Source organism: Phalangium opilio, unplaced genomic scaffold (genome assembly GCF_054372755.1).
Source record: "Phalangium opilio isolate 3A_F unplaced genomic scaffold, DU_Popi_V2 ptg000002l_1, whole genome shotgun sequence".
Lineage (NCBI taxonomy): Eukaryota > Metazoa > Arthropoda > Arachnida > Opiliones > Phalangiidae > Phalangium > Phalangium opilio.
The window spans coordinates 88747-116343 of NW_028324144.1; the positions used below are offsets into that span (position 1 = coordinate 88747).

At 35.1% G+C, this 27597-nt stretch overlaps 1 protein-coding gene across 2 annotated transcripts; it reads left to right on the forward strand.

The window, feature by feature from the left end:
- Window positions 1–845: 845 nt before the first annotated feature.
- LOC149718064 (uncharacterized) lies at window positions 846–27450 on the forward strand. Of its 2 annotated transcripts, XM_089865746.1 has the most exons (10): window positions 846–1170; window positions 2476–2541; window positions 2613–2660; window positions 3060–3120; window positions 4296–4445; window positions 24776–25136; window positions 25320–25630; window positions 25692–25956; window positions 26026–26330; window positions 26926–27450. In XM_089865746.1, the coding sequence occupies exons 6-10, from the start codon at window positions 24960–24962 to the stop codon at window positions 27248–27250; spliced, it is 1383 nt and encodes a 460-aa protein (XP_089721872.1). In that variant the 5' UTR covers window positions 846–1170; window positions 2476–2541; window positions 2613–2660; window positions 3060–3120; window positions 4296–4445; window positions 24776–24959; the 3' UTR covers window positions 27251–27450. The 2 variants fall into 2 exon arrangements, with proteins under 2 accessions (XP_089721872.1, XP_089721873.1); XM_089865747.1 differs by lacking the exons at window positions 846–1170; window positions 2476–2541; window positions 2613–2660; window positions 3060–3120 and adding an exon at window positions 3363–4208.
- The last annotated feature ends 147 nt before the right edge of the window (window positions 27451–27597 follow it).

Genomic DNA, 27597 nt, shown 5'->3' on the forward strand with positions numbered 1-27597 from the left:
TAATTATCTTAATTTTTAGCGGAATATTTTTATTGAATAGTGTCTCTTGACCCGTTAAGAGTGTCATATTGAAAAATCAGACTGATATCTTTAGAAACGAGGTTTAAAACTGATTATTAGTGTTCCTTGTTTAAATATAATTTATTTTGATGAAACTGATATGGATTATATACTGATTTGAACTGATTTACACATTTCCAGCCTTTTTGTGTTTGTGCCGCCATTTTGGAAAATGGCGGGAAAACAAATTTCGAGATAGGGCTCAAACTACGAATCCCATCTGTACGGGGTTACTCGCGTTGAATTCAGCGTCAAAATATCTACAAAATGACGTAAAGAAAGTTTCAAAATTCTTTATAGAATTTGCATAATTGCACTTTTAAATTTTCAAGTTCGGAGGTCAATAGTTCAAAACCTATCAGTCGTACGAGCTCAAAACTAACATTTTCGGCTTTTTCGGACTCTTTTTTGTATATTCAAGTTAATTCAAGCCATAAATTAAATTTAATTAGGGTTTAAAAACGAAAATGAAAATTGAAAGTAAAAATGACAGAGATCTGAAATTCAAAAAAACCCGCCTAGCCAGCAACAAGTATTTACGGAGTAGCAAGAATGTAGACAGTTTGAGCGAGAATGGGAAACTGCATCCCCGGAAAGGCCTTCTTTGTGTCGTTACTGTCGTCGTGACGTCGTAACTAATCAAAAATACGCAATATTTATTGGTAAAAATGTCCAGTGACCTCTCTTTAGTTTTTAAAAGCATTGATAGGACATTAAAATTCTATTATACAATGCTTAATGCTCTGTGCTTATTTCCGGTCCTATCTCTGGCCGGCCCGGCATCAGCTGAGTTCAGCCTGGCAGTCTGTGCTTAGCTTCTGTCATGTGTGACCTTCCGTGTTTGCACCTTTATTTAGTTTAATTAAACCAAGTTCTTTCGTTAATTGCAATTAAAAATGGTTAAGAAGTGTTCAAACCATGATTACGCGAAAGAAACGTTCGTGTTTTATTGAGTTTTAAAGACCAAAGGTAATCGAAAAAGCAATAATTATGGAGAAGTACCAAGGCTTAAGCAATGACAGTGGGCCAAGGCTTAGTGAAAAGATTGGAATTTGGCGGGATGGTTAAATATTACGTCAGTAGAGTATGTTCGGAACATTTTTATAACAGGTAATATATGCATAATTTAATATTCGAAACATTTCTGGATTCCCAAACTGTACTTTAGCCCTTAGCACATTCAAAATACACAGTTTTTTCAATAAATATCATTTATTCAAGGTTAATTACATTTAAGTCGCGGAAATTAATTAAAATATACATTTTCCATGTTTTATGTCTATATATTACCCTTCATATTATAGATTAGGTTAAGTTAGGTTGGGTTTGATTAAGCTAGGTTACTTTGCAGGCTCGTAACTCTGTTTCTACTAGAGATACGGAGATGTCCTTTGGGTATGTTATAGTCCAATTTGTCCCCCATCTAACCATACTAAAAACTTTGGGCTACAACAAACAGGGGCCGAGTACTTAAGCAAAACGTAAAGAAACAAACCCATCCATAGGAAATGAGTTAGACTATACTTTGCAGGCCCATAACTCTGTGTCTACTAGAGAGACGGGGATCTCCTTTTAGTATGTTATAGCCAACCCTTCCGTCTTTCATCAGGAAGCCAGTTGACCCTGGTAACATTACCACCCCTAGGGCGCCACTTTCTCGGCTACCAACGCCACCATTAGAGCCACCACGTCTCGTCCTTCAAGGTATAACCCACAACCCTCCCTACGCTAGAAAGCTGCGTGTCCTTGTTAATTCAATGGAGCGAATGTTTATTAACATTTTGCTTAAGTACTCGGTCCCTGTTTGTCGTAGCCCTATGATCTTAGTATGGTTGGATGGGGGACAAATTGGACTATAACATATCCTAAGGACATTCCCGTATCTCTAGTGGAACCAGAGTTATAAGCCTCCAAAGTTGGGTGTGACGCAAATCCTGTGGAGGGGACGAACATTTTGCTTAATATCTCGGCCCCTGTTTGTCGTAGGACTAAGTTTTTAGTATGGTTAGATGGGGGACAAATAGGACTATAACATACTCAAAGGACATCTCCGTATCTCTAGTAGACACAGAGTTAATGGGTGTTTTGTAAAATAAGTCCGTGTTAATTCAATGGAGCGAATGTTCATTAACATTTTGCTTAATTACTCGGCCCCTGTTTGTCGTAGCCCTATGTTTTTAGTATCGTTGGAAAGGGGACAAATAGGACTATGACATATCCTAAGGACATCCGGGTATCTATAATAGAACCGGAGTTAATAGGTGTTATGTAAAATAAGTCCGTCTTAATCCTATGGAGCGAGTGTTTATGAACATTTTGCTTAATTCCTCGGCCCCTGATTGTTGTAATTATTTAAAATAGTTTAATTTAATTTGTACTCCAATTAATTGCCTTTTTTTCCTTTTATTTTTCAAGAAATTTGACCTAATAACGAAGTATTGCTTTCAAGTAACGAAGTTCTTGGGCGGCTGGGCCTGGAGAGTAAGTTTTAATTTCAAACCTAATTTAAAGTTATTAAGATATGTTTTTAATTTGTTTTTGTCTTTTTAAAGAATGCTCGAGAGTCCAATGGAACCTTTTTACGAAAATGCAACAGTTTGGCAAGTATTTTTAATTTAGTTACATTATTTTAAAGTTTTCGGGCCAAGGCTTAATGATTTAGACCAAAAAACGCAACTTTTAATACCAGTTTTGAAAAATAGATGGCGCTAGTTTATCCACTTGGTTGGAATTTTCCAAGGAGTAATAATATTTATCGGGGGTGGGAGTTACAATGGAGTGTTCCTTGAAAGGGCAATATAATGCAATTTGGTATCTTTAGATATTGCTCCATGGTAAGTTTCACGCTAGCAGCCAATCAAAATTGACTAACAGACTAACAGCTCAGTGGTGGTGCAGCTGCGCAGGGAGTCTTTAAATTTTTTAAGCCTTTGTTTTGCGTGGTTAATTATAATTTTTAATCGAGTTTTAATTATATTTAACGTAATTTTATCGATTAGTGTAAAATTTGTGGATCCCGAGTATGAAGATGGGTTCATTTAAAAGACTTCCAGGAGCAAGGTAATTAATAGTTTTAGGTTTAAAAGTTGTTTGGCCTACTTTTGGTTGGGTGGAAACATTTTGGGCTAGATTTTACTTTAGCCCTTAGCACATTCAAAAATACACAGTTTTTCAATAAATATCATTTATTCAAGGTTAATTAAAGCATAATTAATTACATTTAAGGTGTGGAAATTAATTAAAATATATATTTTCCATGTTTTTCTATATTTTACTCTTCATATTATTGGTTAGGGTAGGTCAGGTTAGGGTTAGGGTTAGATTAGGTTAGGTATAGGGTTAGATTAAGTTAGTGTTAGGTATAGGGTTAGATTAAGTTAGGGTTAGGTATAGGGTTAGATTAAGTTAGGGTTAGGTTAGGGTTAGATTAAGTTAGGGTTAGGTATAGTTAGGGTTAGGTATAGTTAGGGTTAGGTATAGTTAGGGTTAGGTATAGTTAGGGTTAGATTAAGTTAGGGTTAGGTTAGGGTTAGATTAAGTTAGGGTTAGGTATAGTTAGGGTTAGGTATAGTTAGGGTTAGGTATAGTTAGGGTTAGGTATAGTTAGGGTTAGGTATAGTTAGGGTTAGGTATAGTTAGGGTTAGATTAAGTTAGGGTTAGATTAAGTTAGGGTTAAGTTAGGGTTAGGGTTAGATTAAGTTAGGGTTAGGGTTAGATTAAGTTAGGGTTAGGGTTAGATTAAGTTAGGGTTAGGTATAGGGTTAGGTTAAGTTAGGGTTAGGAATAGGGTTAGATTAAGTTAGGGTTAGGAATAGGGTTAGATTAAGTTAGGGTTAGATTAAGTTAGGGTTAGATTAAGTTAGGGTTAAGTTAGGGTTAGGGTTAGGGTTAAGTTAGGGTAGATTGGGTTATATTTTATGGTATTTGGTGGCTAGGAAGAAGGAACTGGTCGGGAATAATTTTATGCTCATTAAAATATCGATTTAAATTAGTTTCCGTCGCGACTTAAATGTAATTAATTATGCTATAATTAACCTTGAATAAATGAATATTTATTGGAAAAACTGCCCTATTTTGAATGTGCCAAGGGCTAAACCATAAAGTAAAATGTTTAATAAGTAATTTTAACGCAATTTCATCTTATTAAGTAAGCCTAAAATATTCTAAATAATTTCAAGTAAGCCTAAATCAATTTAAGTAAGCCTAAATCCGTTTTACTTTATTTATTTATTAGGTGTCCGTGGGTTTAAGCGGGAGAGGGTAATGGCAGCCCTCTGCCTTCGACTGTATTAAGCTCTATGGGGAAATAACATGGGGTGCCATTAGTCCATAATGAAATACAACCACTCCAGCCCTCGGATCTTTCAAACTCAACGGTCCTATGGTGAGTGAAATGTTTCGTTTTTTATTTTGTAAGGGAAGTTTTAAGGGTTTTCCCCGATAATTAAAATTAATTATTAAGTTGTTTGTTAATGTTTAAATTATTAATTACGTTACCAATAAATAAAATTGATCAAAACTATAAGCGCGGCGGCGGACAACAACCAACCAACCAACCAACCAACATCTAGGGCAAGGCGGGGCGGGGCGGGGTTTTCATTGTCACGTGATACCACCTATCAAAGGAACAAATAGATCTCCTTATCTTAGGCCTATTTCCTTATCTTATCTTATCTGATATCCAACTGGTAATAAGCCAAGTTGCCGAGTTATCAACCCCTTGGGGGCGGAGTTATCAACCCCTTGGGGGCGGAGTTATCAACCCCTTGGGGGGCGGAGTTATCAACCCCTTGGGGGGCGGAGTTATCAACCCCTTGGGGGCGGAGTTATCAACCCCTTGGGGGTCAAATAAACGCGCCGATCTAGTAGTTGCTGGGCGGGGGGGGGCAGGGCGAGGGCAAGAGATTGGATGGACATCTCCCCCCAAATATGAATCTCCAAGAAGATTGAGCCGACAGTTCGATTTGAACGAGACACGAAGAAGACCAAGCTGGTAGAGACAGTTACTTGAAGCCAATATTTTCTTGGGAGAAATACCACCAGGCTCTCATTGACCAGCCAATGGGGAACACGATAGGACACTAACTCCCGTCCAACAATCGCCTCGGGCAGCCAACCAATACCTACTTTAACCCGCTTTTGCAATACTCAAATGTTTTTGTATAATTTGAAATATATATAATGCCATAAATATATTATTTTAAAAATAATAATAATAACGATGTCGATAATAATGGTACGATGTGTATTTTCCGAGCTTGTACTGTCAGGGCAGAGTACTTGCGTGTTTCTTTTCTTAAATAAAGTATTTCATCTCCGTGTCTCTTTCATTCTACATTCCCATTTCACCCTTTGCAGTAGTGGACTACTCGAGGGGTCGGACGGGGATGTCCTTAGGATATGTTATAGTCCAATTTGTCCCCCATCTAACTATACTAAAAACGTAGGGCTACGACAAACAGGGGTCGAGTAATTAAGGAAAACGTAAACAAACAACCCCTCCATAGGAATTGCATTAGACCCAACTTTGCAGCCTCGTAACTCTGTTTCTACTAGAGATACGGGGATGTCCTTTGAGTATGTTATAGCCCAATTTGTCCCCCATCTAACCATACTAAAGACTTTGGGCTACGACAAACAGGGGCCGAGTACTTAAGCAAAACGTAAAGAAACAAACCCCTCCATAGGAAATGAGTTAGACTATACTTTGCAGGCCCATAACTCTGTGTCTACTAGAGATACGGGGATGTCCTTAGGATATGTTATAGTCCAATTTGTCCCCCATCTAACCATACTAAAGACTTAGAAACACATAGAAACTCAAAGAAACACACAGAAACACATAGAAACACATAGAAACTCATAGAAAGACATAGAAACACATAGAAACACAAAGAAACACATAGAAACACATAGAAACACAGAAACACATAGAAACTCATAGAAACACATAGAAACACAAAGAAACACAAAGAAACACATAGAAACACAGAAACACATTGAAACACATAAAAACACAAAGAAACACAAAGAAACACATAGAAACACAAAGAAACACGTAGAAACACGTAGAAACACATTGAAACACATTGAAACATAGAAACACGTAGAAACACGTAGAAACACGTAGAAACACATTGAAACACATAGAAATACATAGAAACACATAGAAAGACATAGAAACACATAGAAACTCATAGAAAGACATAGAAACACATAGAAAGACATAGAAACTCATAGAAAGACATAGAAACACATAGAAAGACATAGAAACTCATAGAAACACAAAGAAACACATAGAAACACATAGAAACACATAGAAACTCATAGAAAGACATAGAAACACATAGAAACACATAGAAAGACATAGAAACACAGAAACACAGAAACACATAGAAAGACATAGAAACACATAGAAACTCATAGAAACTCATAGAAAGACATAGAAACACATAGAAACACAAAGAAACACATAGAAACACATAGAAACACATAGAAAGACATAGAAAGACATAGAAAGACAGAAACTCATAGAAACACATAGAAAGACATAGAAAGACATAGAAACTCATAGAAAGACATAGAAAGACATAGAAACACATAGAAACTCAAAGAAACTCATAGAAAGACATAGAAACACATAGAAACACAAAGAAACACATAGAAACTCAAAGAAACTCATAGAAAGACATAGAAACACATAGAAACACAAAGAAACACAGAAACACAAAGAAACACATAGAAACTCATAGAAAGACATAGAAACACAAAGAAACACATAGAAACACAAAGAAACACATAGAAACACAAAGAAACACATAGAAACACATAGAAACACAGAAACACATAGAAACACAGAAACACAAAGAAACACATTGAAACACATAGAAACACATAGAAACTCATAGAAAGACATAGAAACACATAGAAACTCATAGAAACACAAAGAAACACATAGAAACACAGAAACACATAGAAACACGTAGAAACACATAGAAACACATAGAAAGACATAGAAACTCATAGAAACACATAGAAACACATAGAAAGACATAGAATCTCATAGAAACACATAGAAACACAGAAACTCATAGAAAGACATAGAAACACATAGAAACACATAGAAAGACATAGAAACTCATAGAAACACATAGAAACACATAGAAAGACATAGAAACTCATAGAAACACATAGAAACACATAGAAAGACATAGAATCTCATAGAAACACATAGAAACACAGAAACTCATAGAAAGACATAGAAACACATAGAAAGACATAGAAACACAGAAAGACATAGAAACACATAGAAACTCATAGAAACTCGTAGAAAGACCTAGAAACACATAGAAACACAAAGAAACACGTAGAAACTCATAGAAACACATAGAAAGACATAGAAAGACATAGAAACTCATAGAAACTCATAGAAACTCATAGAAAGACATAGAAAGACATAGAAACACATAGAAACTCATAGAAAGACATAGAAACACATAGAAACACAAAGAAACACATAGAAACACAAAGAAACACATAGAAACTCATAGAAAGACATAGAAACACAAAGAAACACATAGAAACACAAAGAAACACATAGAAACACAGAAACACATAGAAAGACAGAAAGACATAGAAAGACATAGAAAGACATAGAAACTCATAGAAACACAGAAAGACATAGAAAGACATAGAAACTCATAGAAACACATAGAAACACAGAAAGACATAGAAACTCAGAAACACATAGAAACACAGAAACTCATAGAAAGACATAGAAACACATAGAAAGACATAGAAACACAGAAAGACATAGAAACACATAGAAAGACATAGAAACACATAGAAACTCATAGAAAGACATAGAAACACATAGAAACACAAAGAAACACAAAGAAACACATAGAAACACGTAGAAACACGTAGAAACACATAGAAACTCATAGAAAGACATAGAAACACATAGAAAGACATAGAAACTCATAGAAACACATAGAAAGACATAGAAACTCATAGAAACACATAAAAACACATAGAAAGACATAGAAACTCATAGAAACTCATAGAAACTCATAGAAACTCATAGAAAGACATAGAAACACATAGAAACACATAGAAAGACATAAAAAGACATAGAAACACAGAAACACATAGAAAGACATAGAAACACATAGAAACTCATAGAAACTCAGAAACACATAGAAACACAAAGAAACACATGGAAACTCATAGAAACACATAGAAACACATAGAAAGACATAGAAAGACATAGAAACACCTAGAAACTCATAGAAACTCATAGAAAGACATAGAAAGACATAGAAACACATAGAAACTCAAAGAAACTCATAGAAAGACATAGAAACACCTAGAAACACAAAGAAACACATAGAAACACAAAGAAACACATAGAAACTCATAGAAAGACATAGAAACACATAGAAACACAAAGAAACACATAGAAACACAAAGAAACACAGAAACACATAGAAACACAGAAACATAGAAACACAGAAACACAGAAACACATAGAAACACATAGAAACACATAGAAAGACAGAAACACATAGAAACACATAGAAACACATAGAAACATAGAAACACAAAGAAACACATAGAAACACATAGAAACACGTAGAAACACAGAAACACATAGAAACTCATAGAAAGACATAGAAACACATAGAAAGACATAGAAACACATAGAAAGACATAGAAACTCATAGAAACACATAGAAAGACAGAAACTCATAGAAACACATAGAAACTCATAGAAACTCATAGAAACACAGAAACACAAAGAAACACAAAGAAACACATAGAAACACGTAGAAACACGTAGAAACACATAGAAACTCATAGAAAGACATAGAAACACATAGAAAGACATAGAAACTCATAGAAACACATAGAAACACATAGAAAGACATAGAAACTCATAGAAACTCATAGAAACTCATAGAAAGACATAGAAACACATAGAAACACATAGAAAGACATAGAAAGACATAGAAACACAGAAACACATAGAAAGACATAGAAACACATAGAAACTCAGAAACTCATAGAAAGACAGAAACACATAGAAACACAAAGAAAGACATAGAAAGACATAGAAACACAGAAACACATAGAAAGACATAGAAACACATAGAAACTCAAAGAAACTCATAGAAAGACATAGAAACACATAGAAACACAAAGAAACACAGAAACACAAAGAAACACATAGAAACTCATAGAAAGACATAGAAACACAAAGAAACACATAGAAACACAAAGAAACACATAGAAACTCATAGAAAGACATAGAAACACAAAGAAACACATAGAAACACAAAGAAACACATAGAAACACAGAAACACATAGAAAGACATAGAAAGACATAGAAAGACATAGAAACTCATAGAAACACAGAAAGACATAGAAAGACATAGAAACTCATAGAAACACATAGAAACACAGAAAGACATAGAAACTCAGAAACACATAGAAACACAGAAACTCATAGAAAGACATAGAAACACATAGAAAGACATAGAAACACAGAAAGACATAGAAACACATAGAAAGACATAGAAACACATAGAAACTCATAGAAAGACATAGAAACACATAGAAACACAAAGAAACACAAAGAAACACATAGAAACACGTAGAAACACGTAGAAACACATAGAAACTCATAGAAAGACATAGAAACACATAGAAAGACATAGAAACTCATAGAAACACATAGAAAGACATAGAAACTCATAGAAACACATAAAAACACATAGAAAGACATAGAAACTCATAGAAACTCATAGAAACTCATAGAAACTCATAGAAAGACATAGAAACACATAGAAACACATAGAAAGACATAAAAAGACATAGAAACACAGAAACACATAGAAACTCATAGAAACTCATAGAAAGACAGAAACACATAGAAACACAAAGAAACACATAGAAACTCATAGAAACACATAGAAACACATAGAAAGACATAGAAAGACATAGAAACACCTAGAAACTCATAGAAACTCATAGAAAGACATAGAAAGACATAGAAACACATAGAAACTCAAAGAAACTCATAGAAAGACATAGAAACACATAGAAACACAAAGAAACACATAGAAACACAAAGAAACACATAGAAACTCATAGAAAGACATAGAAACACATAGAAACACAAAGAAACACATAGAAACACAAAGAAACACAGAAACACATAGAAACACAGAAACATAGAAACACAGAAACACAGAAACACATAGAAACACATAGAAACACATAGAAAGACAGAAACACATAGAAACACATAGAAACACATAGAAACATAGAAACACAAAGAAACACATAGAAACACATAGAAACACGTAGAAACACAGAAACACATAGAAACTCATAGAAAGACATAGAAACACATAGAAAGACATAGAAACACATAGAAAGACATAGAAACTCATAGAAACACATAGAAAGACAGAAACTCATAGAAACACATAGAAACTCATAGAAACTCATAGAAACACAGAAACACAAAGAAACACATAGAAACACTTAGAAACACGTAGAAACACATAGAAACTCATAGAAAGACATAGAAACACATAGAAAGACATAGAAACTCATAGAAACACATAGAAACACATAGAAAGACATAGAAACTCATAGAAACTCATAGAAACTCATAGAAAGACATAGAAACACATAGAAACACATAGAAAGACATAGAAAGACATAGAAACACAGAAACACATAGAAAGACATAGAAACACATAGAAACTCATAGAAACTCATAGAAAGACAGAAACACATAGAAACACAAAGAAAGACATAGAAAGACATAGAAACACAGAAACACATAGAAAGACATAGAAACACATAGAAACTCAAAGAAACTCATAGAAAGACATAGAAACACATAGAAACCCAAAGAAACACAGAAACACAAAGAAACACATAGAAACTCATAGAAAGACATAGAAACACAAAGAAACACATAGAAACACAAAGAAACACATAGAAACACATAGAAACACAGAAACACATAGAAACACAGAAACACAAAGAAACACATTGAAACACATAGAAACACATAGAAACTCATAGAAAGACATAGAAACACATAGAAACTCATAGAAACACAAAGAAACACATAGAAACACAGAAACACATAGAAACACGTAGAAACACATAGAAACACATAGAAAGACATAGAAACTCATAGAAACACATAGAAACACATAGAAAGACATAGAATCTCATAGAAACACATAGAAACACAGAAACTCATAGAAAGACATAGAAACACATAGAAACACATAGAAAGACATAGAAACTCATAGAAACACATAGAAACACATAGAAAGACATAGAAACTCATAGAAACACATAGAAACACATAGAAAGACATAGAATCTCATAGAAACACATAGAAACACAGAAACTCATAGAAAGACATAGAAACACATAGAAAGACATAGAAACACAGAAAGACATAGAAACACATAGAAACTCATAGAAACTCGTAGAAAGACCTAGAAACACATAGAAACACAAAGAAACACGTAGAAACTCATAGAAACACATAGAAAGACATAGAAAGACATAGAAACTCATAGAAACTCATAGAAAGACATAGAAAGACATAGAAACACATAGAAACTCATAGAAAGACATAGAAACACATAGAAACACAAAGAAACACATAGAAACACAAAGAAACACATAGAAACTCATAGAAAGACATAGAAACACAAAGAAACACATAGAAACACAAAGAAACACATAGAAACACAGAAACACATAGAAAGACATAGAAAGACATAGAAAGACATAGAAACTCATAGAAACACAGAAAGACATAGAAAGACATAGAAACTCATAGAAACACATAGAAACACAGAAAGACATAGAAACTCAGAAACACATAGAAACACAGAAACTCATAGAAAGACATAGAAACACATAGAAAGACATAGAAACACAGAAAGACATAGAAACACATAGAAAGACATAGAAACACATAGAAACTCATAGAAACTCATAGAAAGACATAGAAACACATAGAAACACAAAGAAACACAAAGAAACACATAGAAACACGTAGAAACACGTAGAAACACATAGAAACTCATAGAAAGACATAGAAACACATAGAAAGACATAGAAACTCATAGAAACACATAGAAAGACATAGAAACTCATAGAAACACATAAAAACACATAGAAAGACATAGAAACTCATAGAAACTCATAGAAACTCATAGAAAGACATAGAAACACATAGAAACACATAGAAAGACATAAAAAGACATAGAAACACAGAAACACATAGAAAGACATAGAAACACATAGAAACTCATAGAAAGACAGAAACACATAGAAACACAAAGAAACACATAGAAACTCATAGAAACACATAGAAACACATAGAAAGACATAGAAAGACATAGAAAGACATAGAAACTCATAGAAACACATAGAAAGACATAGAAACACATAGAAACTCAAAGAAACTCATAGAAAGACATAGAAACACATAGAAACACAAAGAAACACATAGAAACACAAAGAAACACATAGAAACTCATAGAAAGACATAGAAACACATAGAAACACAAAGAAACACAGAAACACATAGAAACACAGAAACATAGAAACACAGAAACACAGAAACACATAGAAACACAGAAACACATAGAAAGACAGAAACACATAGAAACACATAGAAACACATAGAAACATAGAAACACAAAGAAACACATAGAAACACATAGAAACACGTAGAAACACAGAAACACATAGAAACTCATAGAAAGACATAGAAACACATAGAAAGACATAGAAACACATAGAAAGACATAGAAACTCATAGAAACACATAGAAAGACAGAAACTCATAGAAACACATAGAAACTCATAGAAACTCATAGAAAGACATAGAAAGACATAGAAACACATAGAAACTCAAAGAAACTCATAGAAAGACATAGAAACACATAGAAACACATAGAAAGACATAGAAACACATAGAAACACAAAGAAACACATAGAAACACAAAGAAACACAGAAACACATAGAAACACAGAAACACAGAAACACATAGAAACACATAGAAACACATAGAAACACAGAAACTCATAGAAAGACAGAAACACATAGAAACACATAGAAACACATAGAAACATAGAAACACAAAGAAACACATAGAAACACGTAGAAACACAGAAACTCATAGAAAGACATAGAAACACATAGAAAGACATAGAAACACATAGAAAGACATAGAAACTCATAGAAACACATAGAAAGACAGAAACTCATAGAAACACATAGAAACTCATAGAAACTCATAGAAAGACATAGAAAGACATAGAAACACATAGAAACTCATAGAAAGATATAGAAACACATAGAAACACAAAGAAACACATAGAAACACAAAGAAACAGAAACACAAAGAAACACATAGAAACTCATAGAAAGACATAGAAACACATAGAAACACATAGAAACACAGAAACTCATAGAAACACATAGAAACACATAGAAACACAGAAACACGTAGAAACACAGAAACACGTAGAAACACAGAAACACAGAAACTCATAGAAAGACATAGAAACACATAGAAAGACATAGAAACACATAGAAAGACATAGAAACTCATAGAAACTCATAGAAACACATAGAAACTCATAGAAACACAGAAACACATAGAAACTCATAGAAACACATAGAAACACATAGAAACTCATATAAAGACATAGAAACACATAGAAACACATAGAAAGACATAGAAACACAGAAAGACATAGAAACACAGAAAGACATAGAAACACAGAAAGACATAGAAACACATAGAAACTCATAGAAAGACCTAGAAACACATAGAAACACAAAGAAACTCATAGAAACACAGAAACACATAGAAACACATAGAAACACATAGAAACACATTGAAACACATAGAAACACATAGAAACACATTGAAACACATAGAAAGACATAGAAAGACATAGAAACACAGAAACTCATAGAAAGACATAGAAAGACATAGAAACACATAGAAACTCATAGAAAGACATAGAAACACAGAAACACAAAGAAACACATATAAACACATAGAAACACAAAGAAACACATAGAAACTCATAGAAAGACATAGAAACACATAGAAACACAAAGAAACACAAAGAAACACATAGAAACACAAAGAAACACATAGAAACACAGAAACACATAGAAAGACATAGAAAGACATAGAAACACAGAAAGACATAGAAACACATAGAAACTCATAGAAACTCATAGAAAGACATAGAAACACATAGAAACACAAAGAAACACATAGAAACTCATAGAAACACAGAAACACAGAAACACATAGAAAGACATAGAAACTCATAGAAACACATAGAAAGAAATAGAAAGACATAGAAACACATAGAAACACATAGAAAGACATAGAAACACAGAAAGACATAGAAACACAGAAAGACATAGAAACACAGAAAGACATAGAAACACATAGAAACTCATAGAAAGACCTAGAAACACATAGAAACACATAGAAACTCATAGAAACACAGAAACACATAGAAACACATAGAAACACATTGAAACACATAGAAAGACATAGAAAGACATAGAAACTCATAGAAACACATAGAAAGACATAGAAAGACATAGAAACACATAGAAAGACATAGAAACACAGAAAGACATAGAAACACAGAAAGACATAGAAACACATAGAAACTCATAGAAAGACATAGAAACACATAGAAAGACATAGAAACACAGAAAGACATAGAAACACAGAAAGACATAGAAACACATAGAAACTCATAGAAAGACCTAGAAACACATAGAAACACAAAGAAACACATAGAAACTCATAGAAACACAGAAACACATAGAAACACATAGAAACACATAGAAACACATAGAAACACATAGAAACACATTGAAACACATAGAAAGACAGAAACTCATAGAAACACATAGAAACTCATAGAAACTCATAGAAAGACATAGAAAGACATAGAAACACATAGAAACTCATAGAAAGATATAGAAACACATAGAAACACAAAGAAACACATAGAAACACAAAGAAACAGAAACACAAAGAAACACATAGAAACTCATAGAAAGACATAGAAACACATAGAAACACATAGAAACACAGAAACTCATAGAAACACATAGAAACACATAGAAACACAGAAACACGTAGAAACACAGAAACACGTAGAAACACAGAAACACAGAAACTCATAGAAAGACATAGAAACACATAGAAAGACATAGAAACACATAGAAAGACATAGAAACTCATAGAAACTCATAGAAACACATAGAAACTCATAGAAACACAGAAACACATAGAAACTCATAGAAACACATAGAAACACATAGAAACTCATATAAAGACATAGAAACACATAGAAACACATAGAAAGACATAGAAACACAGAAAGACATAGAAACACAGAAAGACATAGAAACACAGAAAGACATAGAAACACATAGAAACTCATAGAAAGACTTAGAAACACATAGAAACACAAAGAAACTCATAGAAACACAGAAACACATAGAAACACATAGAAACACATAGAAACACATTGAAACACATAGAAACACATAGAAACACATTGAAACACATAGAAAGACATAGAAAGACATAGAAACACAGAAACTCATAGAAAGACATAGAAAGACATAGAAACACATAGAAACTCATAGAAAGACATAGAAACACAGAAACACAAAGAAACACATATAAACACATAGAAACACAAAGAAACACATAGAAACTCATAGAAAGACATAGAAACACATAGAAACACAAAGAAACACAAAGAAACACATAGAAACACAAAGAAACACATAGAAACACAGAAACACATAGAAAGACATAGAAAGACATAGAAACACAGAAAGACATAGAAACACATAGAAACTCATAGAAACTCATAGAAAGACATAGAAACACATAGAAACACAAAGAAACACATAGAAACTCATAGAAACACAGAAACACAGAAACACATAGAAAGACATAGAAACTCATAGAAACACATAGAAAGAAATAGAAAGACATAGAAACACATAGAAACACATAGAAAGACATAGAAACACAGAAAGACATAGAAACACAGAAAGACATAGAAACACAGAAAGACATAGAAACACATAGAAACTCATAGAAAGACCTAGAAACACATAGAAACACAAAGAAACACATAGAAACTCATAGAAACACAGAAACACATAGAAACACATAGAAACACATTGAAACACATAGAAAGACATAGAAAGACATAGAAACTCATAGAAACACATAGAAAGACATAGAAAGACATAGAAACACATAGAAAGACATAGAAACACAGAAAGACATAGAAACACAGAAAGACATAGAAACACATAGAAACTCATAGAAAGACATAGAAACACATAGAAAGACATAGAAACACAGAAAGACATAGAAACACAGAAAGACATAGAAACACATAGAAACTCATAGAAAGACCTAGAAACACATAGAAACACAAAGAAACACATAGAAACTCATAGAAACACAGAAACACATAGAAACACATAGAAACACATAGAAACACATAGAAACACATAGAAACACATTGAAACACATAGAAAGACATAGAAAGACATAGAAACACAGAAACTCATAGAAAGACATAGAGAGACATAGAAACACATAGAAACTCATAGAAAGACATAGAAACACAGAAACACATAGAAACACAGAAACACAAAGAAACACATAGAAACACAAAGAAACACATAGAAACTCATAGAAAGACATAGAAACACATAGAAACACAAAGAAACACAAAGAAACACATAGAAACACAAAGAAACACATAGAAACACAGAAACACATAGAAAGACATAGAAAGACATAGAAACACAGAAAGACATAGAAACACATAGAAACTCATAGAAACTCATAGAAAGACATAGAAACACATAGAAACACAAAGAAACACATAGAAACTCATAGAAACTCATAGAAAGACATAGAAAGACATAGAAAGACATAGAAACACATAGAAACTCAAAGAAACTCATAGAAAGACATAGAAACACAGAAACACAAAGAAACACATAGAAACACAAAGAAACACATAGAAACTCATAGAAAGACATAGAAAGACATAGAAACACATAGAAACTCAAAGAAACTCATAGAAAGACATAGAAACACAAAGAAACACAAAGAAACACATAGAAACCCAAAGAAACACATAGAAACACATAGAAACACAGAAACACATAGAAACACAGAAACACAAAGAAACACATTGAAACACATAGAAACACATAGAAACACAGAAACTCATAGAAAGACAGAAACACATAGAAACACACAGAAACACAGAAACTCATAGAAACACATTGAAACACATAGAAACACAGAAACACATAGAAACTCATAGAAAGACATAGAAACACATAGAAAGACATAGAAACTCATAGAAACACATAGAAAGACAGAAACTCATAGAAACACATAGAAACACATAGAAACACATAGAAACTCATAGAAAGACATAGAAACACATAGAAACACATAGAAAGACAGAAACACAGAAAGACATAGAAACACATAGAAACTCATAGAAAGACCTAGAAACACATAGAAACACAAAGAAACACATAGAAACTCATAGAAACACAGAAACACAGAAACACATAGAAAGACATAGAAAGACATAGAAACTCAGAAACACATAAAAAGACATAGAAAGACATAGAAACACATAGAAACTCATAGAAACTCATAGAAAGACATAGAAAGACATAGAAAGACATAGAAACACATAGAAACTCAAAGAAACTCATAGAAAGACATAGAAACACAGAAACACAAAGAAACACATAGAAACACAAAGAAACACATAGAAACTCATAGAAAGACATAGAAAGACATAGAAACACATAGAAACTCAAAGAAACTCATAGAAAGACATAGAAACACAAAGAAACACAAAGAAACACATAGAAACCCAAAGAAACACATAGAAACACATAGAAACACAGAAACACATAGAAACACAGAAACACAAAGAAACACATTGAAACACATAGAAACACATAGAAACACAGAAACTCATAGAAAGACAGAAACACATAGAAACACACAGAAACACAGAAACTCATAGAAACACATAGAAACACATAGAAACACAGAAACACATAGAAACTCATAGAAAGACATAGAAACACATAGAAAGACATAGAAACTCATAGAAACACATAGAAAGACAGAAACTCATAGAAACACATAGAAACACATAGAAACACATAGAAACTCATAGAAAGACATAGAAACACATAGAAACACATATAAACACATAGAAAGACAGAAACACAGAAAGACATAGAAACACATAGAAACTCATAGAAAGACCTAGAAACACATAGAAACACAAAGAAACACATAGAAACTCATAGAAACACATAGAAACACATAGAAACACATAGAAACACATAGAAACTCATAGAAACTCATAGAAAGACATAGAAACACATAGAAACACAAAGAAACACATAGAAACTCATAGAAACACAGAAACACAGAAACACATAGAAAGACATAGAAGACATAGAAACTCATAGAAACACATAGAAAGACATAGAAAGACATAGAAAGACATAGAAACACATAGAAAGACATAGAAACACAGAAAGACATAGAAACACAGAAAGACATAGAAACACATAGAAACTCATAGAAAGACCTAGAAACACATAGAAACACAAAGAAACACATAGAAACTCATAGAAACACAGAAACACATAGAAACACATAGAAACACATAGAAACACATAGAAACACATAGAAACACATTGAAACACATAGAAAGACATAGAAAGACATAGAAACACAGAAACTCATAGAAAGACATAGAGAGACATAGAAACACATAGAAACTCATAGAAAGACATAGAAACACAGAAACACATAGAAACACAGAAACACAAAGAAACACATAGAAACACAAAGAAACACATAGAAACTCATAGAAAGACATAGAAACACATAGAAACACAAAGAAACACAAAGAAACACATAGAAACACAAAGAAACACATAGAAACACAGAAACACATAGAAAGACATAGAAAGACATAGAAACACAGAAAGACATAGAAACACATAGAAACTCATAGAAACTCATAGAAAGACATAGAAACACATAGAAACACAAAGAAACACATAGAAACTCATAGAAACACAGAAACACAGAAACACATAGAAAGACATAGAAAGACATAGAAACACATAGAAAGACATAGAAAGACATAGAAAGACATAGAAACACATAGAAACTCATAGAAACTCATAGAAAGACATAGAAAGACATAGAAAGACATAGAAACACATAGAAACTCAAAGAAACTCATAGAAAGACATAGAAACACAGAAACACAAAGAAACACATAGAAACACAAAGAAACACATAGAAACTCATAGAAAGACATAGAAAGACATAGAAACACATAGAAACTCAAAGAAACTCATAGAAAGACATAGAAACACAAAGAAACACAAAGAAACACATAGAAACCCAAAGAAACACATAGAAACACATAGAAACACAGAAACACATAGAAACACAGAAACACAAAGAAACACATTGAAACACATAGAAACACATAGAAACACAGAAACTCATAGAAAGACAGAAACACATAGAAACACACAGAAACACAGAAACTCATAGAAACTCATAGAAACACAGAAACACATAGAAACTCATAGAAAGACATAGAAACACATAGAAAGACATAGAAACTCATAGAAACACATAGAAAGACAGAAACTCATAGAAACACATAGAAACACATAGAAACACATAGAAACACATAGAAACTCATAGAAAGACATAGAAACACATAGAAACACATAGAAACACATAGAAAGACAGAAACACAGAAAGACATAGAAACACATAGAAACTCATAGAAAGACCTAGAAACACATAGAAACACAAAGAAACACATAGAAACTCATAGAAACACATAGAAACACATAGAAACAAAGAAAGACATAGAAAGACATAGAAAGACATAGAAACTCATAGAAACACATAGAAAGACATAGAAAGACATAGAAACTCATAGAAAGATATAGAAACACATAGAAACACAAAGAAACACATAGAAACACAAAGAAACACATAGAAACACAAAGAAACACATAGAAACTCATAGAAAGACATAGAAACACAAAGAAACACAAAGAAACACATAGAAACACAAAGAAACACATAGAAACACATAGAAACACAGAAACACATAGAAACACAGAAACACAAAGAAACACATTGAAACACATAGAAACACATAGAAACACATAGAAACACAAAGAAACACATAGAAACACAGAAACACAGAAACACATAGAAACACAGAAACACATAGAAACACAGAAACACAAAGAAACACATTGAAACACATAGAAACACATAGAAACTCATAGAAACAGATAGAAACACAAAGAAACACATAGAAACACAGAAACACAGAAACACATAGAAACACAGAAACTCATAGAAAGACAGAAACACATAGAAACACATAGAAACTCATAGAAACACAAAGAAACACATAGAAACACAGAAACACATAGAAACACGTAGAAACACAGAAACACATAGAAACTCATAGAAAGACATAGAAACACATAGAAAGACATAGAAACTCATAGAAACACAAAGAAACACATAGAAAGACATAGAAACTCATAGAAACACATAGAAACACATAGAAAGACATAGAAACTCATAGAAACACAGAAACACATAGAAACACATAGAAACACATAGAAACTCATAGAAAGACATAGAAACACACAGAAACACAAAGAAACACATAGAAACCCAGTTAGACTATACTTTGCAGGCTCGTAACTCTGGTTCTAGTAGAGATACGCGGATGTCCTTTGAGTATGTTATAGCCCAATTTGTCCCCCATCTAACCATACTAAAAACTTTGGGCTACGACAAACTGGGGCCGAGTACTTAAGCAAAACGTAAAGAAACAAACCCCTCCATAGGAAATGCATTAAACTAAATTTTGGAGGCTCGGAACTCTGGTTCTACCAGAGATACGGGGATGTAAATAATGTGACCTTGACACAAATGTTCGGATAATTATAAAGGTCTTTACATATCCCAAGCGAAAAAAAAAACTTCGCGGTTTCGAACCTGTGGCCTTCCGTGAGTGAGGCGGATGTGTTAACCACTACACTACAGATATGTTATTATGGGTGACCGAGAATACAGCGCCGAGTAATTAAGGAAAAAGTAAAGAAACAACTCCTTCCATAGGAATAGCATTAGACCCAACTTTGGAGGCTCGTAACTCTGGTTCTAGTAGAGATAAGGGGATGTCCTTTGAGAATGTTATAGTGCAATTTGTCCCCCATCTGACCATACTAAAAACGTAGGGCTACGACAAACATGGGCCAAGTAATTAAGCAAAACGTAAACGAACAACCCCTCCATAGGAAAAGCGTTTGACCCAATTTTGGAGGCTCGTAACTCTGGTTCTAGTAGTGATACGGGGATGTCCTTTGAGTATGTTATAGATCAATTTGTCCCCCATCCAACCATACTATAAACTTAGGGCTACGACAAACAGGGGCCAAGTAATTAAGCAAAACGTAAACAAACAAACCCTCCATAGGAATTGCATTAGACCCAAACTTGCGGCCTCGTAACCCTGGGTCTAGTAGAGTTACGGGGATGTAAATAATGTGACCTTGACACAAATGTTCGGATAATTATAAAGGTCTTTACATATCCCAAGCAAAAAAAAAAAAAAAACTTCGCGGTTTCGAACCTGTAGACTTCCGGGAGTGAGGCGGATGTGATAACCACTGCACTACAGATATGTTCTGATGTTTGATCGAAAATACAGGCCAAATATTTAAGCAAAACGTGAACAAACAAACCCCTCCATAGGAAATGCATTAGACCCAATTTTGCAGGCTCGTAACTGTGGGTCTAGTAGAGATACGGGGATGTCCTTTGAGTATGTTATAGTTAAATTTGTCCCCCATCTAACTATACTAAAGACTTTGGGCTGCGACAAACAGGGGCCAAGTAATTAAGCAAAACGTAAACAAACAACCCCTCCATAGGAATTGCATTTTAGACCCAACTTTGCAGCCTCGTAACTCTGTTTCTACTAGAGATACGTTGATGTCCTTTGAGTATGTTATAGATCAATTTGTCCCCCATCTAACCATACTAAAAACGTAGGGCTACGACAAACAGGGGTCGAGTAATTAAGCAAAACGTAATCAAACAACCCGGTCCATCGGAATAGCATTACACTTTTGATCTGGTTTCAAGTTAATGCTGTATATTAGGGTTTTAAAAGATATAGCGATTTTTAGTTGTGTAGAGGGGCCTTAGGAAAAACCCACCCTCTCACTCGTTTACCTAAACCACTCTCTCACTCGTTTTTCTAACCCACTCTCTCACTCGTTTTTCTAACCCACCCTCTCACTCGTTTCTCTAACCCACTCTCTCACTCGTTTAGCTAACCCACTCTCTCACTCGTTTTTCTAACCCACCCTCTCACTCGTTTTTCTAACCCACCCTCTCACTCGTTTTTCTAACCCACTCTCTCACTCGTTTAGCTAACCCACTCTCTCACTCGTTTTTCTAACCCACCCTCTCACTCGTTTTTCTAACCCACTCTCTCACTCGTTTAGCTAACCCACTCTCTCACTCGTTTTTCTAACCCACCCTCTCACTCGTTTTTCTAACCCACTCTCTCACTCGTTTTTCTAACCCACCCTCTCACTCGTTTTTCTAACCCACTCTCTCACTCGTTTAGCTAACCCACTCTCTCACTCGTTTTTCTAACCCACCCTCTCACTCGTTTTTCTAACCCACTCTCTCACTCGTTTAGCTAACCCACTCTCTCACTCGTTTTTCTAACCCACCCTCTCACTCGTTTTTCTAACCCACTCTCTCACTCGTTTAGCTAACCCACTCTCTCACTCGTTTTTCTAACCCACCCTCTCACTCGTTTTTCTAACCCACTCTCTCACTTGTTTAGCTAACCCACTCTCTCACTCGTTTTTCTAACCCACTCTCTCACTCGTTTTTCTAACCCACCCTCTCACTCGTTTTTCTAACCCACTTTCTCACTCGTTTAGCTAACCCACTCTCTCACTCGTTTAGCTAACCCACTCTCTCACTCGTTTAGCTAACCCACTTTCTCACTCGTTTAGCTAACCCACTCTCTCACTCGTTTAGCTAACCCACTCTCTCACTCGTTTAGCTAACCTACTCTCTCACTCGTTTAGCTAACCCACTCTCTCACTCGTTTAGCTAACCCACTCTCTCACTCGTTTAGCTAACCCACTCTCTCACTCGTTTAGCTAACCCACTCTCTCACTCGTTTAGCTAACCCACCCCTCGATCCAAAACTTAAAATCGTTATATCTTTTAAACCGTAAGAGATAGAGCTAATTTGAAAGTATATTTAGATAGAGGAACTAATGGAGATTATTAACTATAATTTATATCAAATTTAAATAATAATTAGCTTAATTAGAAGCAAAATAAATTTTCATTGTATATCCTTTTTCCAATTGATGGGTCTTTTCCAATCTCAAATTAAAAGAAAAAAAAACCCCCCGCTGCGTGAATAGTGTGGTGACATATTTATTACTATAACCAGAAGGGGATAATAGAAGAAGGATGACACTCTGTATCCTCTTAATGCTTAATTATGTAACGTCATTCTTCCCAGGCCCCCACCCTTTTAGTTTGCTTTCCCGCTCATCAAACTACAAATGGGCATCGCACCGTGCTTGGGTGAATTCTATAATTGTTTGGCACTAAATCCCCAGCAATCATCCCACAAACCTTGATTGTCTTGACGTGGGACAAAAATGCGCAAGCGCGTCTTGCCGAATGTTTTTAAGAGTGACGTTACACTTACCCCCGCTTTGCGCGGTACACTTCTCTCGAAAAGAAGTATTATATACTTCTGCCATAACTAAACGATTATTGTTATAATCATAAATTTTTCAAATTTCTTTACTAAATAAGTTAATTAGTTTTCACAATACAAGACCTAATATTATTCGTGAAAACTATTTCCACGTGGAAATTAAAAGCAGCACGCCGCTGTACTTCGGTCCTAGCAGGGTAGTAGCGGCACCAGGGGCCATTTTGGAAGAGCGCGTGTGCCCCTACGTCATAGCCCTTATTCTCTTAGAGAAACTCGATCGTTTTTTCACGAAAGATTAATCGAACTAAGCGCGACCGCAAAAAGATTTAGCTTTGTTTACTTCGACGTCTAGAAGATGAATAAAAGTTAGAAGTTACCATGGCAACGACATATAAACATTTAAAAGTTATTACGTTTGTTTGCTAATATGTCAGGCACTTATTGCTAGTAGTACGCCAATGAATGGCCAGCAATTTTCAAGTTAGGCCTGAATATCTTAGTCTACGTCATCCATTGTAGTAACGACATTAATGACATTAACGATTAAAATTAAAATTAAAGTAGAATGGAATTGGACTGAGCACCGAAATATAAATCAGTTTCTGCTTAAAAAATATATTTCACACGCGGAATAAAAATATAAAGGGCAATATTCGTGGTGAAAGTAAATGAATTCACCTTTGTTTTCAAACCCGCAGGTTCTCGTTTTGTAAAGAACTACTCAATTATGTTGAGTGCAATGTTGACCCGTTTAACTGCTGGCGTAGATAAAGATATTTCGAGCAAAGATTGTCGGTGTTCGCTTCGAGGCTAGGAGGAGATCCAAAAATCTTCCGTGGTGGCAAATTGTAAGTAGCCATTGCGAGTACGTCCGATGTTGTGATGTATGGAAGGGCCGGCGCATCTTCACCGGACGATAAACTAAGGCGTTACTTGTCCAAAACGAACGAGACTTACGTTAACGATAGACTTCTTCAAATGGTCAAAATGGTTCCTTCCTCACCTACCGGAAGTGCCAAGTGTTCCGTCGCTTTGAAACCCGTCTTCGTAACTTTGAAAGTGAGTACGTGTATCCCTACAACTCGATTAGCCCTATTACCGAGGATTGTACCGAAGAGTTTAGACGTATCTAGATGCGCTAAAGAGTCTTTGAGCCCCTGAGACACCTCATGGAAATCTCAGGGAAATTTGTTTTCCAAAAGTTGTATGAACAACGATCGATGGGGTTCTGGTTGTTTTCAGGTAATTGGCGTGTACGTTCTAATAGACCGTCGCAAAAAACCGAGTATGGTGAATATGGCGTGGTCCGGAGTGGTTTTCCTCTACCTGACGCTGAACGTGACGTTATCAATTACCCAACTGGCGTTTCGTCAGTCGAAATCGGGCAACCTTCTGGATCAAATCGCCGTCTTAATGGCGGCCATCGTGGCTTGTCTCCTGTTCGCCGTCTTATCCTACAAAGCCAAGGACTTGAGGCAATTGCAAAGCGACATTGACTCCGCTTTTAAAAGAGTTCCGAATCATCGCTTTCCCGCCCTGACCGCCTTCCGGAGGTAAATTCCCAGTCTCGATCTCGTATTGTAATACGTGAGTTGCCCAACTTGTCCGTTCTAGGCACGTCATTATCTTGAACGTTATTGGTTGGTGCTTGATTTTACTGTTATGGGGAGCCATGTTGAATATCCTGGATAACCAATCACCGGAGGAATACTACGTCACGACATTCCAACTGAAACCACCCTCTTCGTACACGACGGCGGGAATCTATTTCGCCGTGGCCTTAACTTGGTCTTTGAGGATTTTTTTCGTTCACGGCGTTCTTATCTTTGTCCCCATATCGTTCATGTGTTTCAGTCTATTGCTGGCCGAAGCCTACAGGGTCAGTTAACGAACGCGGCCTCATCAGCCTAGATGATACGTTCTTTGATACCGAAGCGATTAATTTTAGGAGCACAATTCGACCATCGTTGAGATGGGGAACAACGTCTCGGGTCCGACTGCCTTTGATTTCTCTCGGATCCGTCGCCTTCACGAAAAGATCTGCGCCTTGGTGTCGTGCGTCGACGTCATTTACGGCAAGAACGTCTTTTTCTGGTGCGTCCTGATTATCATGGGAGTCTGCTTGGATCTGACCCAGCTCTTCACTGACGATAACCTGATGAGGGACATGGCCAAGGATGACCTCTTTTACTTTAGCCTGAGGGGAGTTTACTCCGCCATCATCTTCATCGGGACTTGCATCACGGCGTCCAGGTAAGCTAAGGTTCTACTAGAGATACGGGGATGTCCTTTGGATATGTTATAGTCCAATTTGTCCCCCATCCAACCATACTAAAGACTTTGGGCTACGACAAACAGGGGCCGAGTAATTAAGCAAATCGTAAACAAACAACCCCTCCTTAGGAAAAGCGTTTGACCCAATTTTGGAGGCTCGTGACTCTGGTTCTACCAGAGATAAGGGGATGTCCTTTGGATATGTTATAGTGCAATTTGTCCCCCATCTAACCATACTAAAGACTTGGTGCTACGACAAACAGGGGTTAAGTAATTAAGCAAAATGTGCGTCAACGTATGGTATCGTCTCACTTATTGTTATTATGTTACTTATGATTTTTGCACTAAACTTTGGAGGCTCATAACTCTGGTTCTACTAGAGATACGGGGATATCCTTAGGATATGTTATAGCCCAATTTGTCCCCCATCTAACCATACTAGAAACTTAGGGCTACGACAAACAGGGGCCGAGCAATTAAGCGAAACGCAAACAAACAACCCCCTCCATAGGAATAGTATTACACTTGGCCGCCGCTCTTATAAGCGTTTATTGAATTGAATTGAATTGATTAGAGTGACGGAGGAGGCTCACGCGGCGCTCCCTCACATCCACGCCTTGACTCTCCGCAACTCTCACTTGACCCTGGACGCCAAGATGGAGGCGCAACTTCTGATTTGCCGACTGACTTCGCCGTCTATTGGTTTAACGGCTTGGAATTTCTTCACCATTGACAGAAACTTTATTCTAAACATCACGGCCGCTTTAACGACTTACATGGTCATCGTTATTCAGTTAAACCCCAAAGCCATTAAAGCCATTAACAGCTTAGTCAATCAGGCTGTTAATAATACTAACCCTATTAACGCCACGCAGATACCCGAGAGCGCGGCCGGTTAGTTAATCAGACACAATTCAACTTTCTCCGTAGCACGCTTCGTTTTTAGTCAAAAATTATTACCTATGTGTTCTTTAAAAATTGTAACGTTAATTTTATTTTCAAATGTACGTCGCTCATTTTGTTCGAGGTTCAAGTTCTTCAGATACATCTATACTTCGTTATAATTTCTGATTTTAATAAAATGGAAAACGAGGCCTACTTAATGACCTTGTATTTGCAACTATCCCTTTGATCAAAGGGGGATTCACTTTGTTGTTATTATTCATCGTAAACTTCTAATTTTATTACCAAAGCCGAGTTCCTCCAATATGGTCGCTACACGGGATTTTCTTGATGAAAATTAATA